Here is an 11,576-nt window from a genome sequence, read left to right on the forward strand (position 1 = left end):
GGGCTGGTGGTGCTGCTGCTGTTTTGGGAGGTGGAAAATGTGGCCATGGGATTATTACGATTTGGAAGAAGGTGCTAGACATTACCCTGGGTCAATAGCCCATTTTGCGGCGCTGCCGCAAAACAAATTTACGTTGGATTCACTCTTCATTCCCTGGGACAGGGGGGATGCGCTTGAATGCTCTTTGAGGATGGGCACACACAGATGAATCAGTCATGTCCCGTGGAGATGATGGTATCACTGTCTTCATGATTCATGGCATGCATGGTGTGGTTGCACGGGGCCGGAATCTAGAAGTCGTCCCAACTCATGTCTTCAGACAAAACAAAGGACTCTGAAGCTTTGAGAAGCTTGGAGCTTGACTTCCCCGTGTGGGGACCTTGATCCTGCTGCTGGCTAGTCAGGGCGTCTTCCTTACCCCAGACAGAACGCCACTCATCTGCTTGCTTCCAGGTTGCTTGCTTATGCTTCCCGCTGATTACCTCCTTCGCAGTCAGATTCACTAGCCTCTCGGTAATTACCAACTAATGAAAATCCAACTGCAACAATCGACGGACCAAGCCATGGAGTGGGAAAGGTGGCTGCTTGCACTTGCACCTCTCTGCCCCCCTTTTCCTGTCAGATCCCCAATCAATAAGTCCACACGGGAATCAAATCAAAAAGGGGGGTGACATCTCGAAAATTGACGTGCAGCACTAACGTCGACTGAACCCGCCCCCCCAGTCCACCGCCCGTGACATCCTGTGCTGTGCCGCCCGGTTGCACTGCCCAGGGTGTGTGGGTGGGTTGCACATGCATTGCAGGGGTTGGGATTGGAAGGAGAAAGCATGGATGGTGGGAACGGACGGGCGGTTCGATTGGCGGATGACGTCGGGCGCCACGTCGCCTTACTTTTCTCTGATGTGCATGGCGTTGCAGCCTTACTTTACTCAACTTGGTTACGTTGTCCTTGGGTACGAGACACGGAAGTGCGGGTGGCATCGTTCAGAGATGAAGAGGCGGGCACTGTGTGTGGATGTAAACGTCTACCACAGTATCACGATTGTCGTGAACGCCGTCCCGATCGGGTTGTGCAGGATACTGGCCACTGCTATTCACTGCCTTTGATGGTAGTGTGTACCGACAGACATACTTCCCTTTGCTGTTTGTCTTTGATGATCTCTTGACTGCTGGGCTGCTGAGCATCTGAGCTGCGTGACCGCAGCCACAGTGCCCGGGCTGTCCACCACAATCAGGCACATCAACCGCAAAGGGCAGGTTGCAGCGGCGTGCATCTGGACTGCCAATCATTGGCGACGGGCGCCAGTCCGCTCGCAGGCCAAACCAGAACGCAAACGAAATGTGAGGCTTTCTGCATTGCATGCAATGCACTCTCTGATTGGTGACCCACCGGCCAGACAGCCAGCCAGCCAGCCAGCCAGCCGTTGGATTCGGAGCGCAAGTGCGGGTGGGTGGGGGCTTGGCAGGTGACAGCAGCGTGTCGCTCACACGCTTCTGCGTGTTTGTTTCTTTTTCGGTGGTCCTTCTTCTGCACTTCGATCACCCGTGGCTTTTGTTGGCTGATGCCTGTTTGCGGGATGAGCAGGTTCCAAGGGATCGCCCAGAGGGACCTACCTGGTCTGTGCACTCAATATTTCCGCGTCACTTGACCCACTTGGTCAGTCTTGGACAGCCAGGCTTCAAGGGTCCCCCTCCTTCTGCTCCGTGCAAGCTGCAAGCTTGGCAGAGCTGCAGCGACTGCTTGCGAGGACCCCCGCCTTTGGGCTTGCCAAAAGCGGGTTCTCGACCTTCAATCACTGTTGGGCATGCGCACCAACCAATTAGTGCATAGGGGTTGCTGCTTCACTCTTTCCGTCCAACTTGTGCTGGGGAGCTTCTCTTTCAAAGAATCTTGTTTACCAATCTGTTCGCTGGCCTGGCCCAGTTTGCCCTCGGCCGTGTCCAGCTTCGGCACGCGGCCTCGTATCGGGGGGCAAAGACACTGGCTATCCGCGGGTTATTCACGGCGTCTTGGCCGGCGCTGCGCCGCCTGAGTCTGTTCGTCTTTGTTTTTCCCAATCCGCATGACCCAGTACCAACAAGGTGGCGCGAAAACAAACGTGCGCAAAGTGGCCAAGCAGTGCCAGCCTCCTGGGAGGTGGCGGACGGCCCGGTTCCCTTCCCTCGGTGACGGCCGGCTGGACAGAGCTGCAGTCGATCGCCCAGTGCCCGAGCTGACACGCCCCCCAGGAGCCCTTTGAATCTTGATCCCGAAATGGGGTCCTGGCTCTTGTCATTGGCAGGCTTGCCCATCGTGATGAGCACATTCCATTCGGTCGCTCCGTGGCACGAGCATCCCCGCCGATCCAGCAGACCGAACCGGAACTGCCATTTGTGGAGCTGCTCCGATGGGTGGGTGTTTCGTCCGTCTGGGGTGTGCAAGTGTAGCGCCCGTTCTCGTTGACGTTGCTGCTTGTCCGCTCATGCCGAAGTGCAGCCCCCCAAGGCGATCCCGGCCTTTCAGCTCGAGTCGCGCGTTCCCACTGGCGTCGTCACGGTGGAGCCGATGCAGCACGCCTGCTCTGAGTTTTGCAATTGTAAGTGCTTGCATTAGCGCTCTTTTCGCGACTGGCATATGCCTGCCAACGGCCCGTCCGTGCTACCTGACTTCTTCTTCGAGCTCAGGCAGTGAGTGGATGGCTTTGTGGCCAGATTTTCGAAGGTGCAGCCGTGGCACACATTCACATTGCGGCCGCAGCTCAGGTCCTTCCGTGCCGTCGTTGGACCTTCGAGTGCGAAATGGCCTGAATCTGGCGGTGAGAAAACGAACCGGGCCATTCAGACGAGAGAGAGCAGAGAGGAGATCGATCCTGCCCGTGGTTGGTTCCGGCAAAACTATGGCATTGCAAATGCTGCTGGGGTGATGGAGTTCAAGGCTGGACTCTGCGACTCCGAATCAACATTGACTTCGCAGTCGGCGAGAGACCTGACGGAGCCTCCACACAGCAGCTGAATCCTTGACTCGTGTCCGCCGTCTGGATCCTGACTTGATGCTGCCTGTGCCGAATCACCTTTTCCTGATGTGCGAAGCCGGGGTAATCCAGCTGCTCCCGAGGTCACAGGCCCTCGGAGTTGACCCAAACGAACCCGATATCCCGCACGAGTCATTGTGAGTTATGTAAGATGTGGCTCTGCAGCTGACGCCGTCAGTCTCGGACCGCCCATCGTGGTTGGTCCGTCTGTGTTTCTTTTTTGTGCGTTCTTTTTTGTGCGCAAACCCGCCGTTTCGGCTCAGAGGCCGGCGGCCCGATGGGGATCGGATCAGCAGCGGCACCCGAGCCGGAACCGCAGATCGGGCCGGAGACGTCATTCACCGGTCGGCGTCGGATCCAACCCCACTATCAGTGGGCGGCTCAACGCCGTGGCCGAGGTAGACAGTAGGCAGGGGCCAGGCCCACACGTCACGACCGCCTGCTTCTTCGCTTCTGTGTCACAGTCGCTGCTGCCTTGCCAGGTCAACCGCTCTCCGTTTCCCCTTCTCTCTTTCCCTTTTATTGGCTTGTTTCTTCCTTGAAAATCTGCCATGTTCACTCATTTGAGGTAAGCTAGTTTCGTGCTGTCACCAATCCGGTGCAATCAGCAATGGAGTTTACCGAGACGGCGAGTGCTGGGTCGAAAAGGACGGTGACCGTGTTTCTGATCACACCATGCTCATCATACACCGAGATGACGATGAGTTCCTCTACGTAAAAAACCAGCGAGCGAATGCGTGCATCAGCACACTGTAGCCAGTTCAGATCCCTGCAGACCAAATCAGGCCGCTCGCTGATTCACGCTTTACTCGAGCTTCTGAGCCTCTCTCTCCACCTGCGTACCCCAAGCGGCCTAGGCTTCAAAGTTACAGACTCAGCAACGTGCCCGGAACCGATGTCGAGATCTTGACTGAAATAGAAGCATGCGAGGTGCTCAGTCTTCACCCACACCCCAACATCGCTCGCTACCTACCTAGGCTTTGTAGTCAAGGACGGCAGGACAAGAGGACTGGCTTTTGACAGGCACGCAATTACCCTCGAGAAGCTGATGGTAGACACTACACCCTTCGATACGGGTCGTTAGCTAAGCAAAATTGAAGTCAGGATCCGTCACATGCACGGTAAGCCCTGGGGCTGGTCCACAACAATCTCACCGCGTCAAACCACGATGGATGGCGACAACCCTGTCACCGTAGATTTCGACTCGTGCAAGCGGGACGGGGACAAGCTGGGCTCAAAAGGAGGCACGGACGGGTGAAAGCTGGCCGGCCAGGAGTTCGCCAGGCCTGAGAACGATTCTACAGCCTGGACCAGATACGACTCGCTCTGACCAAGAATGAGCATCGTTAATTCAGCTCGCATACCCCCGCCAAAGGGAGACGGTCCTCTCTCCATATTCGTTGCGTTGCGCTAGTGTGCTATGTGCTGCATTCTCAACTTGCTTCGCTTCGCCCTGCTCTAACTACTCTGCCTATTCGACAAGATACCTGCGACGTCTAGTTCTGGGTTGGGGTGAGAATCTGCGAAGACGTGTTTAGAAACAGCCTGTCCACCAAAGACGACCAAGTAACAACGGTCTTCAGCGTCAAAACCTACGCGGGGATGTAATTGCCAAACCATTCGCAGTCCGCTGAATGGCAGTCGCAGACCTACTCCCGGTCAGCTCTGTCGATTCTTGCGGTAACCAACCGCAGTCGTCGATCGGTAGTGAGAACTCGCACTCAACCATTCCTACTAGGGCAGCTTACGATTTCTTCGCCGCGAGCTGGTATGCACAGCATTCACTGTGACGCCTGACAATGTTAATACTTAAGTAGATACCTACATTGCCCGAAAACCCAACCAGCAGTCTCAGCGTCCTTGATACGAAATTGTCCAGAACAACGCTACTGCCTTCCCAAGTGGAGCGAATGGCCAAGACCTACCAGGGAGTTCAAAGCCCTCTTGGGCTGGTTGTCGCGAGGCCCAATCTCGAGACGGCGGTGTGTCAACTCCTTAGCTCTGGGACACAGTAGCCCACCTCGCCACACTGAGTTGATTCTACACTCCGGACACCCTGTGTGTCACCTGCGAAACAACATGCCAACCGGACTGGCACACGCGCTCCCCTGGCACAAGGCCGTTTACGACCTGTTTACTCCGATGCACAACGGGGCCCGGGATCGGGGACTTAGGCGGCATCTTGAGATTCCGGGGTAGGGTAGTATGGTAGTACTTCCCTCCTCCCGGCCGATGGCTGACAGGAGCTGCAACAGTCGAAACACTCCGCTGCACCCCCACACAGAGTCCGTCACTCTCCACGCTCATCAGTGACCCGCTCACAGGGCTTAGGCAGGTCTCTCAGACGCAATCATTGCGTAGACGGTAGAGCCAACGAGATGGCCAAGGACAGGGGATAGAGACGCGGCTGTCTCCTACTCGGGAGTTCACTAGGAAGACCACCTCGGCCACGACGTCCGGGCTTGCCATCCAGGCTTTACTGACGGACACGACATATTCAAATCACAGGGCAAGCGAAAAATGATGCAGGCGCAGATTCCAGAGCAAAAAAAAAAAAAAAAAACAAGTCAATCAAGCCTTTTGTGGAACGCTGACGACGCGGAAGTCGCGTACGGTGTAACAGATACAGACAGGGGAGTATAACGCAACGAGACAGGAGGAAAACAATAACGTAAGAGATTAAAGAGAGAACAGAAAAGAGGAATGCCCCCCAGCCCCCCGCTTGAAGAGGGAAGCCAAGTCCGTCATCACCACCACTGACTCACTCACCTCGCCCACTCACTCACTGCCTTTACCCGCCAACTTACCACATCCACCCACCCACCCAGACCCTCCTCCTTCTCCCTTCACCTTCCATCAACCCCTGCATAGCCCCCGGTTCCCCCGGGCCTCACTTCCACCCCGCACTCCTCCCGCCCCCCTTCACGGCAGCCAGCCCAACCCGAGAGACTAGGCCTAAGTCGACGGGGTGAGCACGACACTGCCCTGTCCGAGCACAGGCCAGCCAGGGACGGTGACGCCGGGGATGGACTGGAGGACGGTGACGGCGTTGAGCATGATGAGCCAGACGGGGGCGGGGATATCGGGGCTGCCGTAGGAGCCGTAGGCGTCCTCGAGGGCCTTGAGGGCGGCCAGCAGGGCGGCCGGGTCGGCGGTGGCGGTTTCGCCGCGGCGGCGGTCGGACGGGTGGATGGAATCCCCCGGCACGGTCGGGTCCGGCGTGATGGGCCCGCCCGGGATGGTCGCGTCCGGCGTGAGGGTGGTCCAGCCGGCGACGGACTGGCCGCAGAGCTGCAGGGCCGAGACGACGACCTGCTCGACCAGGAAGATGTCGGTGGGCGCCTTAGCCGGGTCGCCGTATGAGGCCAGCAGGGCGGCGAGGGCGCCGCGCAGGCCCGTGATGTCGCCGGCTTGGCAGGTCTTGGTGCCGACCGTGACGGTGGACTGGCGCTTGGCGGCGGAGGCGGTGGAGGCGGCGGCCGAGTCGGCGGTGAGCGTGGTGGAGCCGCCGTAGAGCTCGATGAGGCCGGCGATTTGGTGCAGGACGAGCCAGTTGTCGAAGGACGGCGGGTTGGGCGCGACCTGGGTGGCGGCATCGAGGAGGGCGGCGTAGGCGTTCTGCAGACCGGCGACGTTCAGCTGGGTCGTGGCCACGTCGCGCTTGTCGGAGGGCTTGAGGATGGTCGTGGTGCCATCGGGCGACTTGACGATGGTGATGCCGCAGCCGCGGAGGAAGGCGACCAGCTTCTGCTCGATGATCTGCTCGCCGATGGTCGGGTTCGCCTTGTGCAGGAGGTTCTCAAGGGCGAGCTCGGCGCCGTCGAGGTTCGGGCACTCGGCGGCGTACGTGCCAACGGTATCGGGGTTGAACGCCGCGGCCCGCTTGCCCGGGGTGAAGGTGGAGCCCGTGCCCGGCGGCGCCGAGATGCTGGTGATGCCCGCTAGATACTTGAGCGCTGCCTTGATAGCCTCAATATCGTCAAGGTCCTCGGCGCTCTTGTTCGGCTTGTTCTGGAGCCTCTCGAGGTCCAGTTCGAGCTCGGCAATCACCCGCTTGGGGTTAGAATTTGCATCGGGCGGGAGCACGAAGTGGCGCTTGCCCGGGGTGAAGGTGGAGCCGGTGCCCGGCGGCGCCGAGATATTGGCAATGCCCGCTAGATACCTGAGCGCTGCCTTGATGGCCACGATGTCGTCGAGGTCTTGTTGCGTTTTGTACTTCTGGTTCTCAAGCCTCTCGAGGGCAAGCTCAAGCTCAGCAATCGCATGCTTGGGATTGGAGTTCGCATCGGGTGGGAGCACGAAGGCGCGTTTGCCAGGGGTGAACGTGCTGCCGGAGCCCGGGGGGGCCGAGATGTTGCTGATGCCGGCCAGGTACTTGAGGGCGACCTTGATCGCCTCAATGTCCTCAAGATCCTCCTGGGATTTGTTGGGCTTGTTCTGGAGCCTCTCGAGATCCAGCTCCAGCTCCGCAATCACCTTCTTTGGGTTCGTGTTGGCGTCGGGGGGCAGGACGAACCCGCGCTTGCCGGGAGTAAAAGTGCTGCCGGAGCCCGGAGGGGCAGAGATGTTGGTGATGCCAGCCAAATACTGAAGGGCAGCTTTGATGGCCTCGATATCATCGAGATCCTCCTGGGATTTGTGGGGTTTATTCTGCAGCTTCTCCAGATCCAGCTCTAACTCTGCAATCACCCTCTTAGGGTTCGAGGCGGCGTCGGGCGGCAGGACAAACGATCTCTTGCCGGGGGTGAAGGTGCTTCCGCTTCCCGGAGGGGCAGAGATATTGGTGATGCCAGCCAAATACTGAAGGGCAGCCTTGATGGCCTCGATATCATCGAGATCCTCCTGGGATTTGTGGAGCTTGTTCTGTAGCCTCTCGAGGTCCAGCTCCAGCTCGGCAATAACCCGCTTGGGGTTGCTGTTAGCGTCGGGCGGCAAGACGAACTCCCGTTTGTTGTTGGTAGGCGGGAGAGTGGGCGGCAACAGCCCGCCGGTGATGGGCGGCAGTATGCATGGTGGTTGCTCGCTGAGGGAAACGTTTGTCAGGCAGACGGGGATTGAGCCTTGGCCAGGGGTGAAGACGCTCGACCCGTCCCCGATGGACAATTGCCGCTTCTCCTTGGGTGGGTTGAGCCCGCCGACGATGGGTGGCAGGAGGCACGGCGGCTGCTCGTTGAGGGGCTGATCCGTCAGGCAGGGCGGGAGGGAGCCGTCGCCGGGGGTGAAGGTCCCCGAGCCACCGGGCAGCCATACCTGCCGCTGTTCAACGGGCTTCCTCGCGGGCAGGGCCTGCACGGCGCCGAGGCCGATGAGAGACAGAGCGAGAGCCGATCCGACCATGGCTGCGGCGGGGGATGCGTCTGCTCAGGGGATGATGTCGCTGTTGGCAAGGTCCGCGGCCGAACAGTGCGATCCGGACCCCAAGACGGCAACGGGGACTCCTCTGATGATATAGATGCCGGCCGTCACGTCCGCCGACGCAATAGCAATCCTAAGTGGTGTATTCTGTACAATCTGCCGCTGCAGTCGCCATCGCCCCTGGCCGGAATATTTATAGAATCGGTCATTGATATCGTGCATCCTCCCCGCTGCCGGGACAGCGCGAGGAGTGCGTTGAGGCGACATGGTCCGCAAATGCTCTGTCATTGTCTGGTGGCGGCAATCTCTGGGCAATATGGAATAGATGAAAAGGCGAGGGCAAGACCCAAACTTATGATATGGTTCGGCATATTTAACCGGGGACATGGCCGTGCTTGTTCGCCGTCTCGGCCAGTCTCGGTCTCGCCCAGACCTGGAGGAAGACAGGCGACCCAGAGATAAGGTTGCACTCTCCCAATTGTGCCTATATCCCCAGCGCCATCCGGCCAGTTTGGGCCGCCGGCGCTCGAGGGCCGCGATAAACCGCGCCCGGTCGAGTTGCAGATGTGGAAAACGACGCTTGCTATTTTTGGCCCGCCGTGTTCTCCATTTGCATGTGTTTCCATGCTCTGATCCCCCGTTGGGAACTTCAGCACTGCCTGCCCCTGGTTTCGATGGACTGAGCATAGATGAGTAGTCATATTGCCGTCGTCGTTGGGGAACCAATGTCATTTTGCCCCATGGCCTGGAGGCTCGTGTCGTGTTGTATCCGACACTCAGGCGTGGTTCGACAAGGTCGCATCGCGGCGGCTTGGACAGATGGCAGCTTGACGGCGACGATCCCGAAGCTGCCCGGGGCGGCGGCTTGCCCGCACCCATCCTCCTCCCAGCAAAACAATCTTGCCTCGTTGGCAATGGCGGCCTGGGCTGCCGCGCACACTTGCGCGCAGCTTTATCCGAGGCCATGTCTCATGATGGTCGGCTTTGGTGGCAGCACTTGACCGACCATAGAGCAAGAAGTGCGGTGATGCGGGATACCGCAGAGCCATGTGACTTCATTTGACACCTCCAAGAATAGAAATAGAGTTATGACCCAACAGCACGTTAACCCCGGTTTCTGGAGATGTGGACAGATCGACAGGTCGTCCGAGCTCCATTCTGTTCCAGGAACGAGGAAACAGACCCGCCGAGGACGGCTGGGTGCCGTCGGGTGCTGTCCGTTTCGCGTCCGCACCCTCATTCCCCATTCGGCAACTGCGGGCAGTGATCTGTCAGGGTCCAGATCCAGGCGTGACGTTGGGTGCCGGCCCTTGTGCGGCTTCATTCTGCTGCCCACTTCCATCGCGCGCCATATATCCGTTCGCCCAGAGGCAGGGTCACATTTGATCGGCTGTCAGGGATGCTCTCCGCCGGCAGAGCATCCATCGCACTTGCAGTGGCCACAAAAGGTTGTTGGTAGCTGCCGGCCCTCAGAGTGTCTCTTCCAGTTCAAGCAGGATTCGGTCCGGACTGAACGCCCCCCAAACGCGAAGGGGAAATTACACAGTGAAGTTGCATATGCGTGTAGACAGAAATGGAACCGATAACAGCAAAAGGCCATCCAAGCGATGTCCGTTCATGATGTAAGGACGCGGTAGTGGATGCTCCACCATCACTTGCATCGTCGGGTGAGATGGGAGTGACTGGTGGTGTCACGTCAGGGGTAAGGGGTTCAGAGCTTGGTATAACGCACTGGCCATAGTTTCTCCACTCCTGGATATATATATACCACGCTCTATTCAGTCCTTAGCTTTCCTTTGTACTGGAACAACGTACTCTTTTTGCATTCTAATGCTCTGCTACGATCCTACCGTTGTATCTACACCTCGTAGCTCGCTATAGCGTGTCAGTTATAAGCCTAAGCGCTCTATAATTGTATATAGCAAGTAACCTATAGCAAGCTCTCTCTCTCTCTCCTTTTCTTACACTCTATATCCCAATATAACGACTATCGAAAGCAACTTAAGTATTATACTCTAGTCCTATATAGATTGGACCAAGTAGTTTATAGAGCTTAAGATCTTAGCTCTAAACAATAGTATCTAGGATAAATACGATCTAGATGCTCCTAACGAGCTCTAGGATAAGCGACCGAAAGTCCCTATAGAGGAAAACGCGATCGAAGAGCTTCGTAAAAAGTACGCTAAGGCATTAGGCATTCCTTTAAAGCAAGTTTAGTAATATAGGGTAGGCCGGAATGGGGGGGTCAGGTGACCCACTGTATGTACGTAGATTAGATAAGGGTGCCCTGCGCCCCGCGTTGCAGACTTTGCAGCGCTAGGCCCATTCGGGCAGGCGGTGTACGCACATGTGTTCTGCCCTGCAGACATATATTTCTTGGCGCACCACCGCCCGGATCTTCGATCCACCACCACCATCAATCTACATCTTGTATTCTGCGCATCTAGCCACCCTTTCCGCATTTTTCTGCATCAAGTGGTAGCTGCGACTACAAGATCGATGGCCTAACTATCTCCTTCTTCTTCTTTTCTTTTCGGGCCCTCCGGTGAACTTTGGGTAATTGGAGTATTTAGACGCGAATCGCCTATATTGCTGTCGAACTCTGGGTAGACAGCCTTGCAATCGCTTTGCGAGCTTCTTCAACCACTTCGAATCGACGAACTTGGGTACTCGATTTGGCCTAGATCTATTCGACGAACTTAGGTAACCGTTGCAATCTAGTCGACTACGTTGCGGTAATAACCACCGAACTTTGAGTAGGTAGCTGTTCGGAATATAGTCAACTATCTTCGACGATATTACAAGCGATAACTACCGAACTTTAAGTAGATGGCCATCTACGATATTGTTAGCTGACTGCCTAGCGTACGATATTATCGAACTTTGAGTAGGTGGCTATACGCGATCCAGTCAACTAGCCCGACGAACCTTTCATTAGGCCCTCGTCACCCGCCTAGCGAACCTTTAACTAGGCCTTCGTTAGACTACCACTTCGATCGACCGACCCGTATACTTGTCACAGCTCCTACGCGATAGACCAGTGTAATACTACTACGACAATATTATTATAGCCGACGATTCGCCTCCCTTACGCTCGTAGGCATCCTCGCCTACCAAAGAACATATACCAAGCGATTCGCCTACTAAAAAGTACGACAATCGCTATAAAGGCGATGCCCTAAAGCCCGACAACCACTACAAAGACCACTA

At 57.1% G+C, this 11,576-nt stretch overlaps 1 protein-coding gene across 1 annotated transcript; it reads right to left on the reverse strand.

Annotated features, from left to right (window-relative positions):
• Nucleotides 1-6,668: 6,668 nt before the first annotated feature.
• On the reverse strand, nucleotides 6,669-8,348 carry THITE_24856 (uncharacterized protein; the record flags this gene model as incomplete). Its single annotated transcript, XM_003653415.1, has 3 exons — nucleotides 6,669-6,898; nucleotides 7,325-7,764; nucleotides 7,993-8,348. Coding segments are annotated over 3 exons (1,026 nt in total), but the record flags the coding sequence as incomplete, so codon positions are not given.
• Between the last annotated feature and the right edge of the window lie 3,228 nt (nucleotides 8,349-11,576).

This window comes from Thermothielavioides terrestris, chromosome 2 (assembly GCF_000226115.1).
Source record: "Thermothielavioides terrestris NRRL 8126 chromosome 2, complete sequence".
NCBI lineage: Eukaryota > Fungi > Ascomycota > Sordariomycetes > Sordariales > Chaetomiaceae > Thermothielavioides > Thermothielavioides terrestris.